The 27,463-nt window shown below is 43.2% G+C and overlaps 2 protein-coding genes across 5 annotated transcripts in view; one reads left to right on the top strand and one right to left on the bottom strand.

The window, feature by feature from the left end:
• Positions 1–615: 615 nt before the first annotated feature.
• ckmb (creatine kinase, muscle b) lies at positions 616–5,651 on the top strand. Its single transcript, XM_069161014.1, has 9 exons — positions 616–719; positions 2,177–2,289; positions 2,556–2,652; positions 2,916–3,070; positions 3,220–3,352; positions 3,452–3,623; positions 4,300–4,423; positions 4,525–4,714; positions 5,086–5,651. Exons 2-9 carry the CDS (start codon positions 2,197–2,199, stop codon positions 5,262–5,264), a joined length of 1,143 nt encoding a protein of 380 aa, XP_069017115.1. The 5' UTR covers positions 616–719; positions 2,177–2,196; the 3' UTR covers positions 5,265–5,651.
• Positions 5,411–27,463, bottom strand: part of mark4b (MAP/microtubule affinity-regulating kinase 4b) — a 44,400-nt gene continuing 22,347 nt past the window's right edge. Inside the window, exons 4-18 of one of the 4 annotated variants that reach the window (XM_069161009.1) lie at positions 22,390–22,438; positions 22,203–22,268; positions 21,390–21,460; positions 20,892–20,948; positions 20,445–20,681; positions 19,787–19,906; positions 19,455–19,554; positions 19,236–19,345; positions 18,872–19,061; positions 18,556–18,776; positions 18,013–18,116; positions 15,714–15,992; positions 14,446–14,528; positions 10,840–10,876; positions 5,411–9,234 (exon numbers count right to left, since the gene is read on the bottom strand). In XM_069161009.1, the coding sequence (XP_069017110.1) occupies positions 8,901–9,234; positions 10,840–10,876; positions 14,446–14,528; positions 15,714–15,992; positions 18,013–18,116; positions 18,556–18,776; positions 18,872–19,061; positions 19,236–19,345; positions 19,455–19,554; positions 19,787–19,906; positions 20,445–20,681; positions 20,892–20,948; positions 21,390–21,460; positions 22,203–22,268; positions 22,390–22,438 (2,058 nt within the window). In that variant the 3' untranslated portion in view covers positions 5,411–8,900. Of the gene's footprint in view, positions 9,235–10,839; positions 10,885–14,445; positions 14,529–15,713; positions 15,993–18,012; positions 18,117–18,555; positions 18,777–18,871; positions 19,062–19,235; positions 19,346–19,454; positions 19,555–19,786; positions 19,907–20,444; positions 20,682–20,891; positions 20,949–21,389; positions 21,461–22,202; positions 22,269–22,389; positions 22,439–27,463 lie in introns of all 4 variants that reach the window. The other 3 variants (XM_069161012.1, XM_069161011.1, XM_069161013.1) reach the window with 3 other exon arrangements.

The raw sequence follows: 27,463 nt of genomic DNA, 5'->3' as shown, positions 1-27,463 counted from the left end.
AGCAATTTGGTCGGTGAGGGTCCACAGCTCGATGAAATCCGATCTGTGAACTTGAAAATTTGCAATGATGTAATCCAAGACAAAGTGGTTATTTTAACTCCAGAGGACACTTATGAAAGGAATTTAGAAGATTCAATACAGCAAGCATTTCTTTCTTTAAGTGTTCAAACCATCAGTTGCCAGCAGCTCTAGTGAAATAAGTTAAAAAGATCCTTGTTCAAAACAAGGCTGCACACTATTATGCTGTATACTAAAAAATATTTAAATAATAACAACAAAAATCCCAATTTAAATTTCATTTAAATGCTTTTTTTCCCCTCTGTCTTTGATGTGCTCTAGAATTTTGAATTTTTTGCACGCATCTCATGAATTGTTGAAGATTTCATGTGAGTTTCTACAATGTTCTTTCCTGCAGGCTCCCGTCGAGCAGCTGCATTCAGGCACAAGGTGAAATGGTGGACGGGGCAGCTGCAGCTGTTGCCTCGTCTCTCGTCTCGAGTGTTGTGTGATGTTGGTTCTTGCCTTTTAGAAACACGGCCGAACGAGAACCTCCCGTGACCAATCAAATGAGGGGACCCCCGAGCTCGGTCAGCCAATGGCGACAGAGGTCTGGGTATAAATACTTAAGTCCATCATCTAGCAGCGCTGGGCAACCCCTACATTTGGTGAACAGGATCTGATCCCGGGATCTGTTAACCTCTTTCTTTTCTCCTAAGCAGGTAAAATAACAAAAACAACGCGGTGCTTTAGTAGATCTTTTTGATAATTCCATGGGAGATATTGGAGTGTCTTTTGGCCAAGCCTCGTGAAAACAAAATTGTTCTACAAGGGCAACCAAAATCTGACAGATTCCCTCCACTGGTGAACTCTGAGCCATGACAGCGTATCATATTCTTTCTTTTTTTTTTTTTATTTTTTTTTTTTTTACTTGGATTCCTGTGAAGCTTTGCACATGTTTTCCTGACATGGAAACTATAAAAATGTACTTTGATCTTCTACCGTCGCACACCGTAGCTTGAAAATATGTTTTCTGTTTGAAAGACTCGACCCTGTTGTGGGTACCTGGTCTGCTGGTGTAAGGGTAGCTGCTGGAAGTATGCAGCGGTGTAGTTTCACTCAAGCAGTTGTGACTATCTATCAGCTGCTGCTGCTGACGCCAGCAGGACAGGCTTGAGGTGTCTTTGAATAGTTTAGGAGCGCTTGATTTAGTCCTGGGACTCGTGGAGGTATGCAAGCTGTGACCTTTCGGTGTTACCAGGTGTCGTCGGTCTGCTGCCCCGCCGCTCAATGACCCAACTGCTGACTTTGACCTCCGCCTGAAGGAGAGATAGACTGGCTCGTGACTGGATAAAGAACAGCAGCTAGAAGTTGTAGATTTATTTCTTCTACAGCTGCAGCCTTGTTCACTCCAGCTTTGTATTTAGAGATTTGTAGTAACGTCATTTTGGTTTAAGGTCATTAAGTCCCAAAATGTGTTATAGTGCCTGACATACACAGAAATGATTTACTTCCTGTTTTCTTTGAGAGGTTTTCTTAGTTCTCTTCAAACTTAAAGGATCAAAAAAGAATATAAAAAAAAAACTATGTCTCGAGACAAATGAAGATGAGGCAGGTTATTAGGTTTTTGAGCGTTGGTGCAGTTTTCAGTTCAGAAGTTGTTACTGCAGGCGTTTGTGCCGCCTGGTTATTAGGCTGAATGGAGCGGGACGAGATAGAAAACCATTCATTACCATGTGTTGGAGACTCCCTGCAACAAGTAGGGGAGGAGGGGTGCAGGGCAGGAAGTGAGAGAGTCATGCTTTAAATAGGCTTCACTGTGAGGGGAAGACAGGTGGTGAGACGGTCATGGAGACAAGCATGTGGACAGATAGGAAGAGGAGACAAAGAGACAGAAAGAAATAACCAAAGAATGAGAAGGTGTCTCCTCTTCACCAGAAGACTAATAGACAAGGCGCTTGAAAAACGTGGAGAAATGCCAGATAAGAAATATGGTATTAACTGCACCATATGCTGTGTTACAGTTTGCTTCTCACATTGCTGCAAATGTCAAATGATTTTTTTTTTTTTTTAAATTTTAAACTCCAAATTCTCCTTTCTTAAACCTCAGTCTCACCAAATAACTCAAAATAATAATGCAGCTTTTGAAAATAACTAAAAACACTTTTTCTCCTCTCAGACGGAGTAAGAATCGCAGCCATGGCGAAGAACTGCCACAACGACTACAAAATGAAGTTCACCACGGACGACGAGTACCCCGATCTGTCCCTGCACAACAACCACATGGCCAAGGTACAAATCCTACTCTGACACCTGAAAAACACGTTTTATTTTACTTTTGACGGTTTTTTTTTTTAGATTTGTTTCTGTCTCTCACAGCATAACGTTTAAAGACCTAAATGTAATTGAAGACATTTCACCTGAAACATCTTTCACCTGTAACACAAACAAGTCCAGTGTCCTTCGGATAACACTTAGATTGACCGTGACCTGGACAATTGCTCCAAACTTTAAAGACAGAGGAAGTCGCGTGACTGACCTGCACCGTGTGTCTGTAGGTGCTGAGCAAGGAAATCTACGGCAAGCTGAGGGGAAAGTCCACCCCCAGCGGCTTCACCGTGGATGACGTCATCCAGACTGGTGTTGACAACCCTGGTAAGAAGGAGCGAGTCGTCAGCATAGAGACAAACACACATAAAGACCTCAAATTAACGGAGCTTATGATTATGATATCCTCTAAAACAGGATAAAAAAACCCTCCTGGTCACGTAGCGGTGCAGGTAAAAGAGGACCTCACGTTCAATGCAACAGACACAAAGACACCTTTCACCAACGAACATGTCAATCTTCAAAGCTGAACTACCTTGTAAATTTACCAACTTAACCCCCCCTCTCCTTCCCCCTCCCTCCCTCACAAGGTCACCCCTTCATCATGACCGTGGGCTGCGTTGCTGGTGACGAGGAGTCCTACGAAGTCTTCAAGGATCTGCTGGACCCCATCATCTCCGACCGTCACGGCGGGTACAAACCCACCGACAAGCACAAGACCGACCTGAACTTCGAGAACCTGAAGGTGACAAACTGATCCTCCAAAATGTCGGTACAGTCTGAGGCCGAGAGGAAAGACGCGTCAACGCTTCCTCAACTGGGACGAAGGGGGAAACACCAAAACGTATCCGGGAACAATAAAATAATGCCGGCGTCGTCTTTTCCTCCCCGCAGGGTGGTGACGACCTGGACCCCAACTACGTGCTGTCCAGCCGCGTCCGTACCGGCCGCAGCATCAAGGGATTCACCCTGCCCCCCCACAACAGCCGTGGAGAGCGCAGAGCCATTCAGAATCTGTCCATTGAGGGTGAATACCACAGCTGTAACACATGTTTGTAGAAACAGACGTGTTTGTCAGAGACTGACCTCTTTTCTCTGAACACTTTCCTTCCTTGTTTCCTGTCAGCTCTGGCCAGCCTGGATGGTGAGTTCAAGGGAAAGTACTACCCCCTGGACGGCATGTCCGACGCCGATCAGGACAAGCTGATCGCTGATCACTTCCTGTTTGACAAGCCCGTGTCCCCCCTGCTGACCTGCGCCGGTATGGCCCGTGACTGGCCCGACGCCAGAGGCATCTGGTGAGAAACGCAGACAGGAAATGAAATTATAATTCCAAATTGGTTCGATCAAGGCTGTCCTTGTTTTAAAAAGCAAAACGGTGATCAAGTGTATCCAATAATCAATTGTAAAATCAGCTTTGTGAGTCTATGCAAACACAAAAACACAAATAATGATAATAATAATACAACATTTTATCTGTATAGCGCTTTTCAGGACACTCAAAAGACACTTTACAGGTTCAAATGATCGAGACAACACAATAAAAGTGCAAATCACACAACAATCAGATTAAGATATTCTGATTAAACAATATGAATCAAACATTAAAATCAGCTTTAAAAAGGTGGGTTTTCAGTTGTGATTTGAATGTGACCCGATCAGAAAACAAACAACCACCTTTAAACTAAAATCTCCCATCTGTCCCTCCCAAGCAAACCTTTAAAACTATCACCATCTGCCTCTTTCTCTCAGCCAGTTTATGAAAAGCCAGATTTATTCAAACATCTGTTGATGTGTGTCACACAGCTGCAGCACACTGCTCCCTACATCCTGTTAATGAGTTATCGCTTTGCCACATCAACTACACAGCAGTGCTTTAAAAAAAACCAAAAAAAACCCAGAGTGTCATATTAAAGAACTATTTCTGTTCAACGTAAATCAAGAGCTGGATTTTTAATGTTTTTCTTCCCGAAGGCACAACGACAACAAGACCTTCCTGGTCTGGGTGAACGAGGAGGATCACCTGCGTGTCATCTCCATGCAGAAGGGAGGCAACATGAAGGAGGTCTTCAGACGCTTCTGCACCGGCCTGCTTAAGGTAACACACAAAAAAGACATACTGGAGCATATCTGGGCGGTGTGACGTTTAATTCCTAACGAGTGACATTATTCATTTAAAATTTACTCCAACTCGGTCAGATTGAGGAGATCTTCAAGAAGCACAACCACGGCTTCATGTGGAACGAGCATCTGGGCTACGTCCTGACCTGCCCCTCCAACCTGGGAACCGGCCTGCGCGGCGGCGTGCACGTCAAGCTGGCCAAGCTGAGCACACACCCCAAGTTCGAGGAGATCCTGACCAGGCTGCGTCTGCAGAAGCGTGGCACAGGTAATAAGACGAGATGAGATACGACTTTTATTAATCTCACTGTGGGGAAATGTAGTCGTCACAGCAGCGTAGGAACACAGGAAAAAACAAACAAACATGGGAAGCACACAGTAAGAAAGAAATTACAAACATACAATCAAAATAAGTTGGATAATTTTTTTTAAAAGAACACAAAAATAAAAGCCAATGAATAAACACACACACGAGCAAAACACGCAAAAAATAAATAGTGAATAATGAAATAATGAAAGTCTCCACATTTCAGGGAAAACACGTGAAAAGAGTTGTTCCATTCCCAGCCAGCTCTGCATGGTAACGCTCCCGGGATGCTCCTACCGGTGTTCCTGACTTCCCGCTTCTCTTTCCTCCAGGCGGCGTGGACACAGCCTCCGTGGGCGGCGTGTTCGACATCTCCAACGCTGACCGTCTGGGCTCCTCCGAGGTGGACCAGGTCCAGATGGTGGTCGACGGTGTCAAGCTGATGGTTGAGATGGAGAAGAAGCTCGAGAAGGGAGAGTCCATCGATGGCATGATCCCCGCCCAGAAGTAAAGAGGACAGACAAACCATGAATGAATGACTTGTCTGTTTGTTTGTTTTTTTATTTTATAAAAAAATGAACGGGTAGCCTTGCTGTAAAGTTATTTTACTGGTTTTGGCCAATTGGCTACTTCCTGCTTACTTCTTTCCATCAAGACACTCCACTTTTCTCTCTTCTTCCTTTCTTACTTACGCTAACCACACCCTTTCCTTTCCTACTTTCCTTTTGGATCCTCTTAATTTTCCTGTAACTAATCATCCATCTTGTCATCTTCTCCGCAACATCCTGGGATCAATCCATGCATAGTCTGGTCGTGGCTATGTAGACGCACCAAAGGAAAACATTTTGGTTGTAAAATATAACTGGACTATTAAACGATGCCCCATGTAACAATCAAACCTTCTCGTTCATCTTCTCTTTACGGGAAACACACACACACACACACACACACACACACACACACACACACACACACACACACACACACACACACACACACACATCATACAATCCAACAGTAATACAAAGAAACTGGTGTGATTCTACTCCAAAGCTATTAAATCCATATTTGATCTAAAGAAAAAGAAAAAGAAAAGAGACATAAAATATAAAAGAGGTTGAAAGTCTTTATTTTTGTGTCACACATTATTTCCTAGGAGACATGCAGGATTGCAGGTCGATCATTTCTGTAATTTCAGCCCATAAGTTAATTTTTATTGAAACAGCGACAGCTTCGAACACACTATACAAGAGAACTGTAGCCTTAAAGCATGGACCTAACCGCATCTAGAGAACAGCCTCAGGGGCCGAGGCCCAGTGGTACACGAAAAATAACATAAAATAAAATAATAACAAAAAAAAACAGAAAAAGAAATTGCAAAACTAGCCCTAAATCACAGCTTCACATTTTCAGACAGTGGTGGACACCTGCTGCCGCTGATATCTCCCATGACACGCACACATCCTGTGGTAAAGATCACACATCTGCTGTAACATCTAACGCTCCCGTATCGAGGTTTCCGTTAGATGCAGGCATACTTCAAAAGTACAAGTTATATTTGCTCGGCTTTATAGAGTTACAATACAAGTACGGCAACCTTTTGATTTTGGAGTTGTCGGTGTCAGCGATACATCATCGATGTAGCACTTGGTGGACTCGCCGATATTTGTTGAATCCGGGGAGCTTTGTTCTGTGATGAGCTGCACTTTTTTTTTTTTTTTTTTTTTTTTTTTTAATATATAAGAGAAAAGATACGAATTTCTTAAAAGGTCATTCGAGGTCATGTTCCCATCTGAATCCACTGCCTCATCCACGCCCGCAGGTTTTGAAACTGCACCGTGGCTTGATGAGGCAGGAGTCCGATTGGTTAACAGTCATAAACCTCGCACGGCAATACTTGAATCTGATTGGTCAACAGTCAAGCACCTCTCGGCAGAGCTGCAGCCTGATTGGTCAACAGAGGGAAAAGGCTAAAGTTTGTATATCAGTGTTGCTACGGATAGGAACGCAAATCAAATGACATATCGGACAAACAAAAAGCAAACCTTGATGAGACACGCTGCCATTGTGAACTGTAGCTCATCAGAAATGCGGTATTTTCTACCTCCGTCTCCTTATTAATAAACTGAGGCATCACTGAAACCAAATGGCACATCTACCTGGAAACCAGAAGTCATCACAGCTGGTTTCTCTATATGGAAAGTCAAGAAGCTGCTGCAGGGAGGAACATAGAAGCAAAGAAAGGCATTCAGAATGCAAATTATTCTCTTAAAAGGGCTTTAAATGTGCGATACAATGTGATTTTTTTTTTTAAACAAATTACAGATACAGAAAAAAAAAAATACAGATTATTTAAAAACCCCACCAGTACAGTAAAGTGAAATACTGGCAAAAAAAAAAAAAAAAAGAAGCAAAAAAGTGCTCAATCAATTTAAACATCATACCAGGAATATCAAAACTTCCAAAAATAAACCAAACAAAAGAGCCCTATTAAGTCTTAATCAATGCTTATTCAAGTCTTGATTCTTGGCTTCGTGGCTGTATTGCACTACACTCGAGGAAAAGCGATGGCAACGGCTCTCTGACAGACTCTAATGTTGTAAAACCAAAACGCTACCAGAACATCCACTCCTCCGTTTGAGCTCCAGTAATCATGTGTGGGGAAAGAGATTCAATTGTCATGAAAAAAAACTTAAAGGTGACCTTTTAAAGAGCAAACAAATCAAAGTTAACAGAAAATAAGGGCTTGTTGTTTTTTTGGGTGTTTAAATGATGTCTGCGTCGGCTTTGCAGGAAAAGAGGTGAACATTTGTACTTTTAGTATCATACAGTAAATTCCCATCATATCAGATTAAACTATAGGACCAGTAAAAACGACTTAATCTTGACACTAAGCGTGCTGCGAAAACTAATTCACATGTTCATTTTGCTTCCAAATTTACGATGGATAGAAATGTACTTTACTTTACTTTTAAACGGTGTGTCCTAATAATGCATTCTGATTGGCTGGCTGTTCTAACCGAATTAAATTAAAACCCAGTGAGTAGAGGCTGTTCAGATAAAACAACGTAAAGTGGTCCAGAAACTAACAAACTAAAGTGACAGCTGAGACATCCTGTTGTGTCAAACGTCACGGCTCCGATTGGAAAATCCAGATTTTCTTTTGCAAGGAACAAATTGCACCTTTGAACGATCAAAAAAGTTTTGTTTATTTGTTATTTAATTCTTAATAAAGATCACAGAGGGACAATACAATGAGACTGAGTATTTGTAAGGAGCACAGCATGAGCTCAAACGATCAGCTGATCGGGTTATGATCAGCTGATCGGGTGGGTCCTGTGTTACCGGGCAGCTTTGCTCATCGGCTGTTCACACACTGAAACGGGCAGACAAGCAAACGTTTCTCCAGAAATGGCGCAAACATTTCCAACTGAGCAGAAACATGGGTTTTTGTTCATACCTGTGATTGCTTGATACTCCGTTCAGTGTGTCACAAGCCTCTGCATTTCTGCATGTCTCCCTCTAGAGGCCGGAGGTCAGACTGCGCCTTCACTTCTTAAACGTGACGTTTGTTTCCGATAATGACAACGGATGTCAAAAGTCTGCCGGTTTTAAAAGCATTAAAAGAAAGACAATAAAGTTAATACACACATTTTTTTTTAAACATTTCTTTAAATAGCAGCTCTTTAAAAAGGAATGATGACAAATATGACACAATAGGAATAACAATGTCCACAACAACACATTATCGATCTCTATCGTTCTCAGCAACACCATCCTTATCATCCTCAAATATGAAATCGTGAAAAACAAAAAGACAGTTTGACTCCGTGGGCTCATAATGTGGAGGTGGTGGCGTGTGCTAAGCAGGGATCGTAGGTGACTGACAGCTCCAAGGTCAAGGGTCATCATAAGTCTGCGGACGGCGGCCGAACCGCATCCGTGCATCCGTTTGTCTGGCTGTGATTGGTGGCATCAGAAGAGGAGGGTCTTTGGCGGAGGCGAGGCATCGCTAGCCACATCAGCTGAGGTGGAGCCCGGGGAGGAAGAGAAGAAGCTACTGGTTCCTCCTCGCTCCTCCTCTTCATCCCTCCTCATTGCCCAACCTGTCCCGTGTGTCATCAATCTGCCCCGCCTCCGGTCGCCCTCAGAGCTCCAGCTCCTTGGACACTTTGGTGGCGATGTCTCTGAAGGCTAACGGTGCCCCCCACAGGCGCCTGAACCTCACACCGCTGCTCTGGCCCAGCCCGCTGGGCAGCTGGCAGACCTCGGCCTCGAAGGCCACGCGGGCGCCGGCTGCTCCGTGGGTGCAGGACAGGAGGAAAGGCCCGGCTAGGTGGACCTGGCAGCCGCAGCCCTGCGCCGCCTCACGAAGCGCCAGCACCACCTCGGCCGGGTCGCGGGGGCTCCGCACCCTCACATCCCAGCCGCATCGGGGGGTCCGGGGCTCGGCTGCTTTCTGATGCCCAGATAGATGGCGACTGGAAGGGAAGGGGCGGGAAGGGGCGATGCATGTGGAGGAGGGAGGGTTTATAAATAGGTGAGGTTGATGTGGGATGTGTAACAGGGGAAGAAGGAGGAGGAGGAGGAGGAGAAGGAGGAGGAGAAGGAGGAGGAGGAGGATGAAGGTTGATGAACAGATTTAAGGATCAAGAAGTTCATGTATGGGGGAGATGGAGATGGAGACAAGTGAATGAATGCGGTTGTATGAGCGTGAATGTGTGAGCGTGAGGGGGAGAAGAAGAAAAATAATTAATATCATACATTAAAGGATTTTAATTTCCTATTGGTCGTAGATAAATGTGTATTTTCTAGTCCAACAACATATATTGACTTGATGTAACAACAGAAAATGTCTATGCAAACGAAACCCCACTCAAAACTACTGTTCACACGAGTGATCTCTGTCAAACAGGGAGTGACGATTATTGTCGTTTAATAATTTAACACCAAGACTATAAATCCATAAATGCGGATTACTGTTTTTTTTTTACTTGACTTGTTTAGAATTGTGCTTTTCACAGTTTTTCTAAAACAACACAATCATCAATACATCAACCTGCAGGTGTGTTTTTCTCTCATTGAAAGTCAACCGTGCTACTTGCAGGGGGGGTCGTCTACCACAAGGAGGCACACTCAGTATCTACGGCCGCACCGCCGCCTGTCAGCTAACCTCAGCCCGGCGCTGTGCGTTTGTTTACCTGCTGTTTTTAACCTGCGACTGGGCAGGAGCAGCTGAGGCTGAGAGGGAGTGCACAAGACCTTTTAGTAACACACTGATGAAAATGAGACCCATAACCGTGTAAAAAAATAAAAATACAAGAGATATGAATATAATCGAATAATACAATGATTAGAAAGAGATTCATGTGCTTGTTATCGATGTGTTTTTAAGCTTCGATCTAATCGAAGTCTCTCTGTAATAATAAATTCAGATGCTCTGATTGTTTGCGTTTTCGTGTGATTGTTCTCCATGTGAAGAACGAAGTGACACGTTTTCTGCACTAAAATAAACGCTGTTGTTTTTGGCAAATGACGTGAAACAGCATTCAGGTCACTCCATCGTCCATTCCTTTCTTCAGATTGGGGTTATTGGGGAAATAAAAGTTAACAGCAATTCAAGTTTTTCATGTTGACCTACTGTTCTTGATTTTACAAGATCTTTGATACAGATTTATGCCTATTTCTTTGTTTTAATGTTTGTGATCGACTGCTTTAAACACACAGCGTCGTCTCTCTATGAGCTTTAAAAAAAAAAAAAAAAAAAAAATTGTTTTAATTGCATTTCCGTATGTCCTAATCACATGCAAGAGAAAAATTAAAACAAGAATGTGATCATGAACATGTTGGATCATGCAAAAGTGTAAATAAATGATAATTCAGGCCTCTAAAATGAGAACACCACTTCTCAGATTGCAATTTACTGTGTTATATCTTGTACAGTGCAAGTAAAGCATTTTTAGGCCTCTTATCCACGAAGCATTAAGGAGGTGTCTGATTCTGATGACAATAATCTCAAACTCTCAGGAACAAAAATCGATCTTCAGCAACAGACGGTCAACGTGGAAACAAAGACGTGAACTCACCTTGTGACCGGAGATCTGCCATTTCTCTCCGGTTCATCTGTGACCCTCAAGAAGAAGAAAAACGTATCCGTTAGGAATCAATCGGCCAATTTACATCCTCACATCAATCCCACCTCCACCCCACGTCCCGTTGTAATGGCCCCCGATCAGCAGCACAGCTACGTCAACCAGTCCACCAAACACGACACAGAACACCACAACTAGGATGGATTTCCATCGACCTGCACGAGACACTGAAAACACTGGATGGATGTGAAACGACGAAGCGTCCAAGTCACCGACAAAACGAGTGAGGAGGGTAAACGGATGCAGAGGGAGTGAATCTGTGGCACGGGGCCACGATTCAACGGACAATATAACGTGTGTTACAGTGGTGTCCACACATGACTCACACACAACACAAATCTGATGCTGGTAGAAGCACAAATTAGCGAGTTAAAAGACGACTCTGGAGACGAGACACGTTTCCACTCAAAGTCTGCGTCTTTTCTAACGACACATCGCAGCTCCGTCACATTCACGAGGGAAATAGTCCAGGCCAAGTCTTTACAGCTTAGAGAGAAGAGTATCACATGTTCAAAATGCTTTGAATGAAAGCGTTTTCTCCGTCCGACATGCGTTCAGATGGAGGTTGGAGCTGCTCAATGCACTTCCCATCTGTGGTCACTAGGGGCTACTGTTGCTATTTTCTCTCCAGGCTGTTTCTTTCCCACCAACCTGGCAACCTGATCTCTACTGCTACTCCGGGAACTGGTGGGGGTGGTGGGGGTGTGTGGCCCAGAGGAGCAAAGCAGGGAGATTTCATTGATAGAGTTTCTCTTTAACGGAGAATGAAAGCTACTGTGATATGAGCCTGGTGCAGCGTGAGGAGTTGTTTAAAGTGCAGTGGGTTTAATCAGATCTAAGTGAATGTTAAGATTGTGAGTCCCGGCAGTTTTGGCTCCATCGCCTCTCTTTAAAAGTACAGAGATCCCTGCTAATCCTCACAGATAATCACTGGGATATACCTCAGCATTTATGAATGAATGTTATCCAAGTAATCATCTGGCAACTATCTGGAGGGGAATTTAAGACCACGAGGCCTCGTTGCAGAAACTGCTGGGAATGTTTGACTCTTAACACCTTTATATCACTAAAGAATATGTAGGATGTTTACCTATACTTTTTTTTCTTCCTAAAACCATGTTATGTAAGGTCAATACATGCCTGTGCATTGTTATGCAGCGCTAATTATGTAAATATTTTTTGAGTGAAGAATTGGCGGCGTGCCATCTCTACCGCCGTGACCGACGCCGAGGTACCTCTGAGCAGGACGAGAGGCGTCACATGCTTACGGAGGAATAAAATTAATAATAAAAATAGCAAGATCCCAGTTTAAGAAAGGGATAAATCCCAGTTATGTAACTAATCCTGATTTAAAACGACAGTGATGCCGGGTCAGTCAGCCAGGATGACTGTTGCAGGCCGAGATGCTTCTCTACAAGCATCTCCTGCATTCGGCTCGGACACATGTTGTGTTTTTTTTTTTAATGGTCACAGGTTCGAGGCTGCGATGTTGCAAATTGACTTTTACTGACTTGTTGCAGCCGACGTGAATGTTTTACAAAGTTTGAGTGTGTAAACCTGTGTCCTTTTGTTTTCTTTGTATTGCCGTGTCACTATCAAAAAACCCAAAGTCATACTGGAGTACATTTTACAGTCTCCACATCCACATTTGCACTTTGATTCCGAAGGACTGACAGTTTTGGACATTTTCTATCAAAACTAGTTGTCTGGAAGTACGTTATATAAAACGACGTTTGGCCAAGTATACATATGAATGAGAAATATCTGCCCAGTGATGCACTGTACACGACCAGTTGTTGAATTTAGCCTTGATTAAGTTGTTTTTCTCAAAAGGCAGAGAATGATCCTCTCTTAAACACTGCTCTTCATACTTTACCCCCCCCCCCCCCCCCCCCCACCACCACCACCACCTCTGTCTTGAACAAACTCGGCAGTAAAGCCCCCCCCCCCCCCTTTCCTGTCTGTCCGGGTTTCTCTGAGAATCCACAGCCCGGCTGTAGGACTGCTGATTTGTTAACAGCATGGGCAAAACATATGGTGTTGATTACATGAGTCAAGACCAGTACAGTGGAGTTGCAATAAACTCACGTACTCCGGGGAACACACACACACACACACACACACACACACACATGGTTGTTTATTCTACGAACAAGTTGTGTGATCAAGTGTGTGTTGTGCAAGTGCTTATGAGTAACTATTGATTTCTACTTATGTAAGCTATATGGCAAAGGTCCAACACACCTGATGCTGACATTGGAATCCATTACGTAGTCGAAAAGGAAAACTTTAAATACCCGCATTCAGAAACTCAAACAACAAACCAACTCTCGTCCCTTTTTCGTTGGAAGCAGGTAACGGTGCTGCAGCACATACAGCTTCTAACGAGCGCTTACAGCATAACGCCGAGCCAGCAGAGACACAAGCAGTCCAAACAGACAGACACTCACGCAGACAGCTGCTGATCAGAGTTTGAGGAGCACAAACATACCATTTTGAGAGAAAGCTGCTCTATAGGAAGAAACTTACTCTGAGTTCAGGTTTAAGTTCAGTCCCAAAAGCTGCTTTAAATCTTGGATTTTCTAACCTTAACTTACTGGAGACACAAAACCTGAATTTTTGCAAAGTTTCTGCTGGAAGGACTTTTTAATACGAATCATATGCAGTGTAATAGCTTTTTTATGAGCACACTGGTTTATTGGACCACCAGAACAATCAATATGGCCTAGAATCAATCATTATAATATATATTTTCAGTACTTCCCAGCAGTATGAAGCAATAATTATTCATCATGGGATTAATTCAATTAGCACAGATAAGTGGAAGAAAATGGATGCATTAACCAATTAAAAATGATTCCTGATTTTGCTGATTTCAACACACCCTTATTGAGTAGATGCTGTAGCTAGCAATAGTGACCGTTTTCTACTGATCTGATAGTACTGACTGAAACTGCACATCAAAAAAAAAAAAAAGCTGCACAACCTACAGCCACAAAAATCCCCCTTTCAGTTTAGAAATGTGTAATGTCTCCTGACAACCTGCATTCAGATTCAAAAATATTTCATAATAAAATGTCTAGAGCAGGCAAGAGACAATATTTAAGGCTTTTTTTGTTTGTTATTGCTAAAAATGATGAATGTAAACAAAAATCTGGAAAATATATGTTTCACATGTATTCACTTTGTAACAGAAAATAGAGCTTCTCCAGTTTCCACATGAGCAAAGATGTTTTGTTTTTTTATCGGAGCCAGAAGCCTGCAAGTTGAATTTAAGTCAACCACCGATTAAATTCCTACCTGTAGAGTAGCTTTGACTCAGATAAATGTTTGTATAGCTAAACTCCAACCTGCAACACACAGCGAATGAGGGGCAGAGGGGATGACAGGGCACCTGGCAGGCAGGCAGGCAGACAGACAGACAGGCAGGCAGACAGACGGCCAGACAGACAGACAGACAGACAGACAGACAGACAGACAGACGGACAGACAGACAGACGGACAGAAGCAGCCAGAAAAACATGGGAAAGGAAGACTTACTAATTATTTTTGTCCCCTGTGGGAGGGTGCAGCCCGACATGGACTTGTTTGAGCTCTGACATTCAGAAGGGTCAAGAGTGACCCTAGGAGGAGAGAGGAAGAAGAGAAGTGAGGTGAAGGGAGGATGAGAGGAATGGAAAAAAAAGGAAAATTAGAGTCAGAGAGACATCGAATGAAAGAAAAAGCGAGTGAGCAGAAGACAACGTCGAGTGACAGACAGGAAGAGAGAAGTAGAGGTCGAGAAGTACAAATCAAACGAGCTGTAGTTCAGGAGAAGGAGGATAGAAGATCGGCAGATGAACTGGCAAGAAAAAGCCAAAGTTGTTAAAGAATCAAACAAACAAACAAACAAACAGATAAAGCAACAATGAGCAGCCAAGAACAAAAGACTGTCAAAGACATACAGTACGTCCGGCTTACCAGCAGACCTGGGTCAAACAGGTTATCATCTTTTTAGCTCCACTCAGGTGGAGACAAACGCATCATGACAAGACCCTGCAAAGGTTACGCAATTGAATAGGAACTATTTTCTCAAGCTTCACTGTGATTGGTTAAAAGAGAGCGCTGCAGCAGGATCTGCTGTCTGCGTCTCCCACAGATCCTAACACACACGTCTCTACTGTTTAAGGAAGCGAACGGCCAGCGTTACTCCTTCAGGACAGAATATCATACTCATGGCCATCTGGTAAACTACATGTCCTCAAATGTCAGTTTTATTTGTCTCTTATTTTTTTGTCTTTCTGTGCGGCTCAATTCTTGCTCGCTCCTGTAATGTAACATATATACGTTTGTAATATTAGCCATTTTTTTTTAATTGCAAAAATGACACTATTAACTATCAACACTATTAGACCCAAGTCTGACATTAAGGAGGACAAGTTCTGAAGCCTGTAAAGCTGAATTATTAGAGAAGGAAGGCTGGTAGGTTAGTACAGGTTAAGGAAGAGACGGTGAGAGGCAGCAAGCTTCGCTACATGACCTTCATGTAAAGGTTTACAGCAAACACGCTACTCTGTCCAGTTTAATGCCTAAAAATACATCCCTTAAAGGGAATCTTCTGTCACACACAGTTCATTAGCAATGATAATCGAACAAAAACAACCCTTAAAAACACTTGAAAATGTCAAAATAAGCCACAAACCCTGAAACTACAATGCAGTTATAAACTGTTGTTTGTTTTAATCTTTCTGTTTCACCTTCGTCGTCTTTAACGCTGAACTACTAAACCTACTCTTTCCTCTCCTTCTTGCCCCGGCTTCTCCCCTTACCTGCGAGTCAACTTGGAGGTGAGTTTACTGAACAGGTTGGTTGTAGCCCGGGTCCTGGCGTGGGACAGCGGGCTGGCATCATGGGACGGCGTAGGGGATGTCGGGGGAGCGTGGGAGGGAGGACGACGGTCTCTAATCTGCCCTCCGTGGAAAGTGCTCCTCACCGTGGATCCCCTGGAGAGACGGGAGGAAGGCGTGGAGGACGAGGAGGAGGTCCCAGAGGCGCCGGCAATGCTGTGGGTTGAGGGGGAGGCGGGGGGAAGGCGGTGGGACAAGGTACTGGAGAGGTGGTTGGGGGCGGGGATGGAAGAGATTTGTTGAAATTAAGATCATTACATGACAACACCGAAACATTTTATTATTTCTATTTCAGAAAATGAGTTTTTGCCAAACATCGACAGAATTAAAACATCCGAGATAAATTGAAGTTATAAAGTTATAAATGCAGTAATGGATGGCAAACTGTTTTCAAGAAGCACGACTACCGAAAAGAAAAGTATACGTAACAGAAAGACAGAGAGAGGGGAACAGAAAAAGAGAAAGTGTGCTGCTCCTCACACATGGACCACAGGTTATTCTCTAACCTGAAATATGACCTATAATCACACACGCACACACACACACACACACACACACACACACACACACACACACACACACACACACACACACACACACACACACACACACGTGTGGCTAGCTGGTGGCCTGGGGCTGCTTTCCATAACGCTCTAGATAACACCCACGCAGGGTTCAAGTGGGGCAGAACCATTAGACGGGTTAAGTTGCAGCGCAGCCGTTAAAGTCAATGCGAACTGGCTGCCGACTGCACCTCACCGGGGATGGAGGCAGGAGAGAGGGGTGGGGAGGCAGGAGAGAGGAGTGGGGAGGCAGGAGAGATGACAAATGAAAAAAAATGATGTGGACAGGAGAAAGGGAAGAAGAGGGGGAGACTGAACACGTGTGGAAGAACAGCGAAAAAAGGAAAAAACTAATAAAGTTTGACTTTTGACATTTTGAATTAATTAATTAATACATCTTTATTGGCTGCTGTGCTTTAAGTTTACGGCGTGTTTTGTTCTCTACCCGTGTGTCCCATGCACACGATCGTCCCGTCAACCACTCTAGCATGGCATCGCATTGACAAGGCCTCAGAGGCAAGTGGAGGGTTACGTTGGCACAGTGTCAGTCCTCACTTCATCCTGCTGCTCTGCCCTGCTCACCTCCTCTCCCATCTCTCTCCCATCTATCCCCCCTCCCCCCCATCGACCCACTCCTTTCCTCATCCTATCATCTTTCCTTTGTTTTAAAATAAAATCCAGTAAAAATCCCCGCCCCATCCGTGCAGGAAAATCTCGCTGGAGGTCAAGACCACAGACACAAACCTTCTGGCTCTCCCTCGGAGGGACGAAATTACAGAGCGATAAAGAGACAGAGGGACAGAAAACAGGCCAGAGAGACCAGGAGGACGGAGAAATAGAGTGAGACGGAGACGGAGGGAGAGGAGATGGCGGGTGCCATGCTCTGGGACTGACAAGCAGACAACCATCTGTCATGACAACAGACAGTTCATACTGGGTGCACACACACACACACACACACACACACACACACACACACACAACTCACACAAACTCACACTCATGCACAGTTTAAGCCCTTTATCCTCTCTTGAAGAGACAAAATGTGTGTGGAACAAACACCGCGGGCCAAACACTCTCTAAGCTCTGTGCAAAACGAGATGAGCTGTACCCGTCAAACCAGTCTTTACACACAAACTTACTACAGTAACATCTCACACTGTATTCACTATGAATACAAATGGATTTCCTGCACTGGGTTCAAGGACACGCAACAATTCAAGTTCAAATTCTGTAATTTATTTCAATGTGTTGATGTTCACCAGCACCAAATCAATTAATAACCTGTGTACTAATAAAACCGAATCTGTTCATTTTTACCCCCCAAATTAAACCTAATTGTATTCTCAACTCAGCACCCTCAAGCTCCTTCAGGGAGTTTAGGAAAGGACAATTTACGTTAAATCATGTGTTTTTGATTAGAGAGACGTTGGACACAGGTATAAAACAGGTAATCTCACTTGATGATGGCAATAAATCCTTCAGCTCCTCAGAAATACGTTCATATGATATGCTCCAGGGCCATTGGAGATGATCCAAATTCACACAAATAAAGCAAAGCTGCTTCAATTTTTATTTGAATTGAAACAATTCAGCTTTGTCGTACGTACATAAAAGACAAACAGGGACACGGACAGACTCGCCGAAGCTCCTCTCACCTGTTTTCTTTGCCGTTTTGCAGCAGGGAGGGTCTATCAGTGCTGGATCGGTCTGTACACACATACGTGTTCCGTCGAGTCATGGCGCTAGCAGGGATGTTGTTCTGGAGAAGGAATCGTAAACCCATGAGCACGTAAATGTACTGAAATGAACTCTGTTCCCCAATAAAATGATCTTTCAACACACAAAACAAATAGTGAATAAAACTCAGGTAAAACTTGCCTGACAACTTATCTGACACTATTTGAAAACAAAAATGTTTATGAGCTCCGCCTGTATCTGCCATGCAGATCATTTAAGAGTCAATCTAAAGCTGTACAATCACGACTCTCTCTCTCTCTTTTATGATTAATATCTAAGCTGGGTGTGTTTTACTATTCAGCCTCTCTATTCTGCGGGAGATGTAAATGTTTTCAGTTCTCGTAACGTCTATGTCAACCTCAACGTGCTGTAAACTGAGGAATCTGTACCCGTTACATTGATAAGAGATGAAACGGGATCGTTCGGTTACACAAGACACAAAAACCTCCTTTGGGCCGTACCGTGGTCGAGTTGACTTCCTTGCGCCGGTCAGGTATCTCGGCTTTATTTGGGTTGTGAGCGGAGCTGACCATGGGACTGGAGGGGGTCGGGATGCTGCGGGAGCCGACGGTACTGGTGCTCGGTTTGCGGATCGACGGCCGCTCCTCTTTAAGACCCGCCCCTTCGCCGACGCCACTGGGGCTTCGCTTGGGGTGCGTCGACCCTGGAACCGTCGGACCACCTTGAGGAGTAAAACAATTCAGGATGAACCCCCTCAACTTCAACAAGTCCAAAAATAACTCCACGACGCCAACGGTCGCGGTATTTTTGCCTTACAGAAGTCAGAGTGTCGTCTCTGGCGGTGATATGTGGAGGCGCTGCGCTGCGCCTTGTGGCCGGAGGAGGAAGACTGTGCACCCGAGGAGGAAGAGGAAGTGGAGTGTTTGCTCGTTCCGTTGGCGACGGTGCCGGCCCGGACTCGAGCCAGACTTAGACTGCTGGCCGACCGAGACTCGGTGCCCTCCGGCTGAGACACAGACAAACACACAGAGACGATATAAATATATACTAGGACTGGAGACGGGGACTTGATCTGGACCTTTACGGGTTCTCTGAGCCGACCAACCAATGCCAGGTTGGTCCGGTTCATGAGGGAATTAAATACAGAAGCAGACAGCGAACCCGAAGTCGATGCACTCACCTCGATCTTGCGTCCCAGCAGCAGGTATGTGGCAGTGATCTCATTGTACTTCTGACTGGCCAGCGAATCTCTGATCTCTTCTCTGTTGAATCCCATCCCGACCATCACATCTGAAACAACGCCAATAAAGTTACTTCACAGAAATCACACACATATTTCTGTTATCAGTGAGTCATTTTGCGCCGAGTTAAAAGTAAGGTGGTAAAAGGCGTTTCTCACCGATCCGGCCGGTGTCGCTGAAGTCCTCCACAGGTTCTGTGTGGGGCTTCAACTCTTCGCCGTCATAGCCCACGTTTATCCACTTATCTTTCATTATTTGCTGGCGGAATGAAAAAACAACAACAAAAACAAACACAGAAAGGCCTTGAGAAATAAAATAATGTCGTTTACCATTAGAAAACCGTGATCTGATATGAAAGGTGTGAAATTCTTTTTAATTTCAACAGTTTGCTCGGTGTCGAGTCATATCTCTAACTTTAACTCCTTTCTACGGTCTACGTATGTTATCGGTGTTTATTCTACTAATTGTGCAACGGGGTTTCCCTCTTCACCTCCAGGGAGCAGCGCTTTGTGGGGTTGAGGACCAGGAAGCGACGCAGGATTCCCTCGCAGTCTGTGGACATGTAGAAGGGCACACGATATTTCCCTCTCAAAACACGCTCCCGCAGCTCCTGGAAACACACATTCATACAACACGCGTTTAAACAACAGGGATGCCGAATCTTTAATGCGTCACTTATCATCAATACTTCAATAAAAACAGGTTATTATCTTTGTGGAATCACTTACAATGTAATATTGTGACTGAAAAAACAGATCAGATGTAGATTTAAAACCTCGAGGAATTACTCGTAAAATTTTGCCATTACAGTTCAACATGGTTAACAACAATTTATCATTATTTTTCAGGTTAATTGTACATGAACAAGCACTTGATATCAACACTGATTGTTACGATACTGTTGTAAGAGGACATGTTAAGCTTTTTAAGCCCAAATAAATGAGAAAATACAAAAACAAGTACACTTATGGAACTTTTTATACTGTCTAATGATATGGATTAAAATGAAAAGCGCAGTGACAGGTGACTGTATGTGAAATTCATTTACAATAATGTGTCTGTGGTACATTATTTTTCTTTGAGATAATATCCAACATTAGTTCAGGGAAGCGCCGAGTTGCCTCAAATGACATCATCACATCACCCACCTTCAGGTTCTGTCCATCAAAGGGCAGAGAGCCGCTGACCAGCGTGTACAGGATGACGCCCAGGCTCCAGATGTCCACCTCTGGACCGTCGTACTTCTTCCCCTGGAAGAGCTCTGGGGCAGCGTAGGGCGGCGAGCCGCAAAACGTGTCTAGTTTACTGCCCGCAGTGAACTCGTTACTGAAGCCAAAGTCGGCTATTTTGATGTTGGAGTCGGCGTCAAGAAGCAAGTTCTCCGCCTGCGGGGGAAAAAAACCAACATAGGCGGTGTAAGAACACGAATACTGAAAAGACTAACTGTAATGTAAAGTGGATCGTAACTGAAAAATGTAACGATAAAAGACCATATTTGCAAATTAAAGCTAGAACTGATGGTTCCTTTCGGTGTTGTTGGACATGAAGTGGTACATCTTCTGGATAACACACTACGTAGCGTTAAATAAATTCACCTTCAAGTCTCTGTGAACAATTTTCTTCAGATGACAGTAGTGCACCGCTGAGACAATCTGAGGACAGAAACAGACAACATGACCTCAAACAAGAGAAGAAAATTGCACTTGATGCTGTTTTTATGTAAGCCAGGAGCTCCATTCATATATTCACATGCCCACTGCAGCCAATGATACAACGCAGTTAAGAATACAATTTGGATGAGTGGATTTCTTGTAGTGTAATCACACCTACTGTTTTATTTGGTCTGAATTACAGCTGCAAGGTTTCCTGCATGTCTTCATTGGGTTCAGGGTCAGAATCCACAGTTACAAACCAATCGGTTACTTTAAACAGTAAAATCACAATCGACTAGGTTGTATTTCAGCTTCTGTAACTTTAAAGAACTTTTCAGGGTTTTATTTGTTCTCTTCCTCTCTGCAAATGTTCACAGAGCAGCTATAAGCTTCTGGACAGAAAGACATACGGACACAAGCGAGGTGTGGAGCATCACTGACCTGTCTGAACTTGGCCCTGGCCTCTTTCTCCTTCATTCTGCCATGAGTCACGAGGTAGTCGAACACTTCGCCTGGAACAAAGACAAACGGGGTGGAAACATTTGGTCTTTCGGGTCGACTTGGAAATGAATTAGTCTGCATCAAGGTTGCACAAACTTGTTGTGGAGCACAACCACACTGCATTGACCACTAAATTAAATTCAGCAGGACTGTAACCGTCTGATATTTGACTGAAATGAGTAGAATTATGTGAACGATGTGGGAAAGGGGAAAGGAAAAAACACCTGTGCTCTCCAATACAAATATATGAAGGAAAGCATATGTTCTTGTGCTTTATTTCTAGGGGCATGACACATTGAAAATCCTCCAGATCCTAAACGGTGAGACACGCTGAGGGCAAAGATGGACAGAGCTGCATGTCTGCTGGTGAGCTGCTGCCTCCTTATTAGGTATTGGAAGTAAGAGATCACACAACATAGAGAGGGCAACGGGGAGAGATTAAGAGATCGCGAACAGAAAGAAGAAAGAAAAATAAAGAAGCTGTAAAAATAGATGAGTACATGGGAAACAGTTGAACAACGTGTAAGTGGAGGATGAATAGAACAGGATGGAAAAGACAGCAGAGAGAATATTAGAGAAGGGAAGCAAAGTGATGCGACAGACAAAAAAAATCTCACTAATGAAAATGGAGTGTAAACTCTAAATTAATTAAGTCATCGGCTGGGCTACATAGTTCAGAAGAAATTAATGTAATTGGCAGCATTCAATACTTGGCAATGGTGATGGAAGGGGGGAGGGGGGGCTGTCACTCACCTCCACTAGCGTACTCCATAATCAGGTAAAGTGTCTTCTCAGTCTCAATCACCTCAAATAACTGGACTGTAACACACACAGAGAGAAAGAGATGTTAACACAAAGGTCAGAGACACACACACACACACACACACACACACACACACACACACACACACACACGTTAATTCTTTGAATAGTCACTTACCTATGTTAGGATGGTTCAGAGTTTTCATGATGCGTACCTCTCGAAACAGCTAAAAAGGAAAGAAAAAAAATCATCAGAAATACCATAAAATACTAAAAATATAAATATATTATATATATATATATATATATGTATACACAAACTATATAACTATATATAGTACTACATATGCACTACAAAAGGATAATGGTCAATTAAACACATGTATGTGTTGAAATAAAAAAAAATGTACGTGTTATTTTACAACATTGAACTAACTCTAATGTAGGAGTGGGAAATATGACCAAATAAACAATCAGACGGTTACGGCATTAACTTCACATGCTAAGGTATTTTAAAAGAAGTCAGATTTCTAATTTCTCCATTAATTGTTTTCCTGGAACAAAATCCTGTAATTGAAACAATCATACTTAGATCTCATACTTTTATTTCCACGTAAGAACCGCGAACCATGAAATCTCAGCTGTTCCTTTTTTTTTTTATTGTCGACGAGTTGAATTTAAGAAAAGAAGGACGGCCTCTGCATATTTTTTTAGCAAATGAATCATCCCTCTGTTAATTCATACAGTTCACAGCTGGTATACAGACAGCGTTCCCCTTCATCCATCTTAACCCTTCAAACACACACTCTGCCTCACACTCATCTTTCCTGCCACCTCTCGACCAGGGGTCACCCAGGGGAGTGTCCCACTGATGCTAGGCTGACAACGAGGCCTCCTCCCCTGGGTGTGCCTCCCCCTCCCCTCCTCCCCTCCTCCCACCCTCATCCATCAATGGGCTCCAGACTGCTGCCTCATCCTGCCACTCTGATGTCATCTCTCTCACTCTTTCCCTCTCTATCTAATTAAAGTAATGCATTTGTCTGTGAACTCCATTGAAAAGGTTTACGCAGCGAAAAGCTCAGGATGCTGATGGCCGGTCATGATGTGTTTTTAACACCAGATGGAATTATTGTTTCAGTAAACTGAAGTGTAATTTCACCACCGAACCAATCAAGATCAGAAAAAATGAAATGCCAGTATTCAGCATCAGTAAAGTGTTACACAAAAGCAATCGGTTCATTCATCCATCACGAGTTTGTTTTTATTTTGGTTAGTAGAAACAAGGCGTTACAAGGGAGTGTTGTGTGTCAGCAGGAAACTAAAACAGAAATAGAAAATGAGGCAAATTAACAATGCACCGGAGATGAGGGGCGGGTGCAGAAGAAGACAATGACAAACTAGAAAAGTAAGAAAGAAAAAAGAAGCGATATAATGGTACAAAGCCAGAGATTAAATGTGTTGACCTCGGTATTAGCGGTGAATTTTGGGTGTTTTTTTTTCTCCCCCTGTGAAGAACATTGTTGTGAACTTGCCTTGTTAAAATTTCTTTAAGACTAAATTACACACAAGTGAAAGCACAGACGCACAGTGAAAAGAACAAGAGTACAAAAGCAGGAATGCACTGATGCCTTCATTCTCGTAGGTGAACCTCAGCCGCCCTGGAAACACACTCCTCCTCTCGCTCTCAGTTCATCCTTAATAAACCCCATCAAATCTAAAATCTTCTTACGCTTACATTTCCCTACGTGTATTCATGGATCGCTGTATATCTGCAAAACCAGGACATTTTCAATTTTTGATGAAAATATAGTCTGACATTTTGGGAAACGTGCTTATGTGCTTCGTGAGGAAGTTTTCGATTCTTATATTTGTCCATTAAATATAAAGCTGCAAGCAGCAGCGTGTTAGGGAAACAGCTCAGGTGGCATGTACAGTGTATTTTTGTGCTAAGCTAAGCAAGACTGCTTCCAGAAGCTTTATATTTATCGCACACACATGAAAGTGGTTTCGATCTTCTCCTCTAATATTCTGCTAGAAAGCAAATAAGTACGTGTTCACCTTCCTTTTTTAGTTCCTCTTTAATGCTTCTTTTAAAAACAAAATCGGACTTCCCTTCGAACCATGAGTTTTTTTTTTCTCCACATTTAAGTAAGCACATATACGTGCCAGTATACGTGTTTTCTCCACGTGATCAGTGATAGATTTCTGGTATCCAACGGGCCCAGAGTAAAACAACCAGTTTAGTTGGTCTATATAAGAACACATCGTCCCGCAGACACACTCAGACCGGTTTGGCTCCACCGTACAAGTTGTACATTTTGCATCAATCGCTCAAAAGTGGGACATTCAGATAACCAACATTCAGATAACCAACATTCAGATAACCAACAGGTTAAAATACAAGAACTCGTGAACATGCTGAACTTCTATTATAAATTAATTTCACCAAAAAAAGCTTCTCTGCTGCTTTTTTTCTTCTTTATATCAATGTAAGTGATGTCAATCAACGATGACACCATAAACAGTGGACTTAATTTATAAAAATAAATAAATGACTGATTGAAATATTGACTGATAATGAAAATAAATATGACTTGCAGCACATTTATTCTTATAGCGTTTGGATAAATACTGCCTCATTTAAAGGACTTCGGCATCCTCTGTTATTTTTGACCTGATTTTGAAGAACAACAACGTTATCAGGAGAAACAGTTACACATTAAGAAACCAGAGGGAACGTTTCCTGGCTAGTGTTGTGTTATTACCAGGAGTTGCAATTCTTATCTGTCAGTTTTTCTATCTAGTGCTGTTAAAATGGGAAGCCGCATCGTCCCCAGTCCAGCGGGAGTGTGTGTGTAATTGAATTAAGTGCACGGTGCATCAGCTGTTCATCTGAGCTTTAGGAAGAATTATCGACTAAGCCTCTCCTCCCTCACCTCTCCTCTATACACCCATTCACCTCTCTCTTTCTCTCTGCTGTACTCATTCACCCTTTTCTCTCCCAGTTTTTGACTCTTTTTTGCTGCCTGTTTGATTCAGTATGTGGGGAATCCACGCTGCAACCACTGCACGCTGGGATGCTGTATATTTAGAGATTAAAATAACAAATGGGAGCTGTTTCCAGAACAGAGTACGACTGAAAGGAGACTAAGCAAACATTAGCAAATGGCCAGGAAATTGTTGAGTCACTGGTATTGATCTAATCAATTCTCAGCTCATGTTGCTGCGGTGTGGTGATGTAATGAGGTTTCTTGCTGCACTTATAGGTGCATTATTGAAGATTATAAACACAACATTTATTCTGGTAAAAAGCAAAAGACCGTGTTTGAATGCAGCATTTTTCCACAGAATAACTTACTGTCCAATTTATATACCAAGCCTCTCTTACGTCACTTCCTGTTTCATTCCCTTGGTGATGGCCCCGCGTCATAGTTGCCAGGCAAACCCAGGTAATAATCCCCGGGCTCGGCTCACCGGCTCCCCGGGGGGGCTGCGATAAGTCACGAAACGTCAAACACACGGCAGGAGCTGCACACTCGGAGACACACGGACCCAGCTGCTGTCAATGTGTGGTCCTCGTATAACAGCATCTATTGATTTCGGTGCTTTAAAGGGTCACGGGTGGCCTTAATTTATCAGCCTGTTTGGAAAGATTCTTTCAGCCCTCTGAATACAAATATTCACAACATTTTAGCAGTTTTAAGAAGTGTGAAAAAATGCCATTTTGTGTGCAAAATACGAGAAGAGAGATGGCACAAAAACCACCTTGAAATCACGTGGACTCTTCAGCTCTCTTTTACATCCTTTCAGGCTGCATTAATCAACTAGTGAGCATTTAAATCTTCTTTGTGTCTCTCTTTCTCTCCTTGCCAGGAATCAACTTCGAAGTCGTTGCTCTAACTGTTTTTCTACAAGGATTTACACAAAGCAACTTAATGACCGGGTGTCACTTTTTTTTTTCACTCTTCTCTTTCTCACTTTGTGCCTGTTTGATTCATGCCTCTGGCCTGCCAGTCTATTGACCTTTGACCTGTTCATCCCAGACGGGGTATCTGTGTTTTTTCCTTTCCTTCAGACAAAGTATGCCCGCACAAACAAACGAAGCGTTAGAGAGAGGTAGCGTAAAGAAAACAAAGATGAAAAATGAGGTCTTGATAAAGCCCGTCTAGCCAATCCTTCAAATCTCCACGGCGCACACTGACACACTAAACAAGTCTGCAAATAGAAAGCACGCTTCCTCTTATCTGCCACAGCCAACAACAAAACCAGGAGAGATTCGTGACAAAAGGGGAAGAGAGTTAAAAGACTAGAAGATAAACTCGCTGCTCCCACGTCAGAGTACTCGCTGTGAATACGTCTGTTTGTGAACGTCTGAATGAGTCAGTTCAGCTCTCGGTCCATTAGAGAGGTGGTTTAGAAGAAACCTTGCACAGCACTTCAGTCAGTATGGAAACTCTGTATTTGTGCCGCGCCCACAGGCTTTTAGGCACCGGTCCTCCACACTGAACACAATTACTGCCACGGCGCCCTTCGGCAAAAAGACACAGATCAGTCGAGGCCGGTCCATCTGGGCAAAACACCAGAGACCATTGGTGTTCCTTATGTGGTACGTTAGCAAAGGTTGGCTGAGGCACCGCAGCCATTAACTGTTGCTCTGGTAGGATTTAAAGGTCATTGTAGCCTGGTAGCCTAATGCTAAATTAACACTCGTGCATTAAGATTTTAAGTTTTCTAGTCATGTTGCTACCCGTGCTGGATTATGGATTCATATATTCATGCCCCGACACATCTCACCCTGCTTCCCGTAGGGCCGTCTGGACTGCAAGTTGTTTTTTTTTGTCTTTCTGATGCTGAGAGATTGCTGAAAATAAAGACAGGCTCATAAGTATCACGAGGATTTTGTTTTGTTTTGCTGAACTCAACAGTTGATGTGCTGCAGAAGGTCAAGTTTCAGTAATAATAATTTTTTAAAAAAAGGGCAAAACTCCCCACCTTCACTGTAGATCATAAAACGCAGTCATAGAAGAAAATCTTGAACACTTGGTGAGCAAGTTGAGCAAGAACTACAGTTTTTCCATGAGGCCTAAATATTTAATATGTCACTTTTTATGTATTATTAACACAATTTCAACAAACAAAAGCTTTTAAAAAATAAAGCTTACGTCGTCCTATTAAAGGATTCGGCCTGATACGTAGTCACGGAGCTGGCGATGTTAATTACAGTAGAGATGAAGTGGTGTTTCACTACTTGC

This window comes from Embiotoca jacksoni, unplaced genomic scaffold, assembly GCF_022577435.1.
Source record: "Embiotoca jacksoni isolate LCO1_2020_lvr unplaced genomic scaffold, fEmbJac1.0.p SCAF_28, whole genome shotgun sequence".
Lineage (NCBI taxonomy): Eukaryota > Metazoa > Chordata > Actinopteri > Embiotocidae > Embiotoca > Embiotoca jacksoni.
The sequence above is the reverse complement of the archived record's forward strand: the minus strand, read 5'-3'. Positions and strand labels throughout refer to the sequence as shown.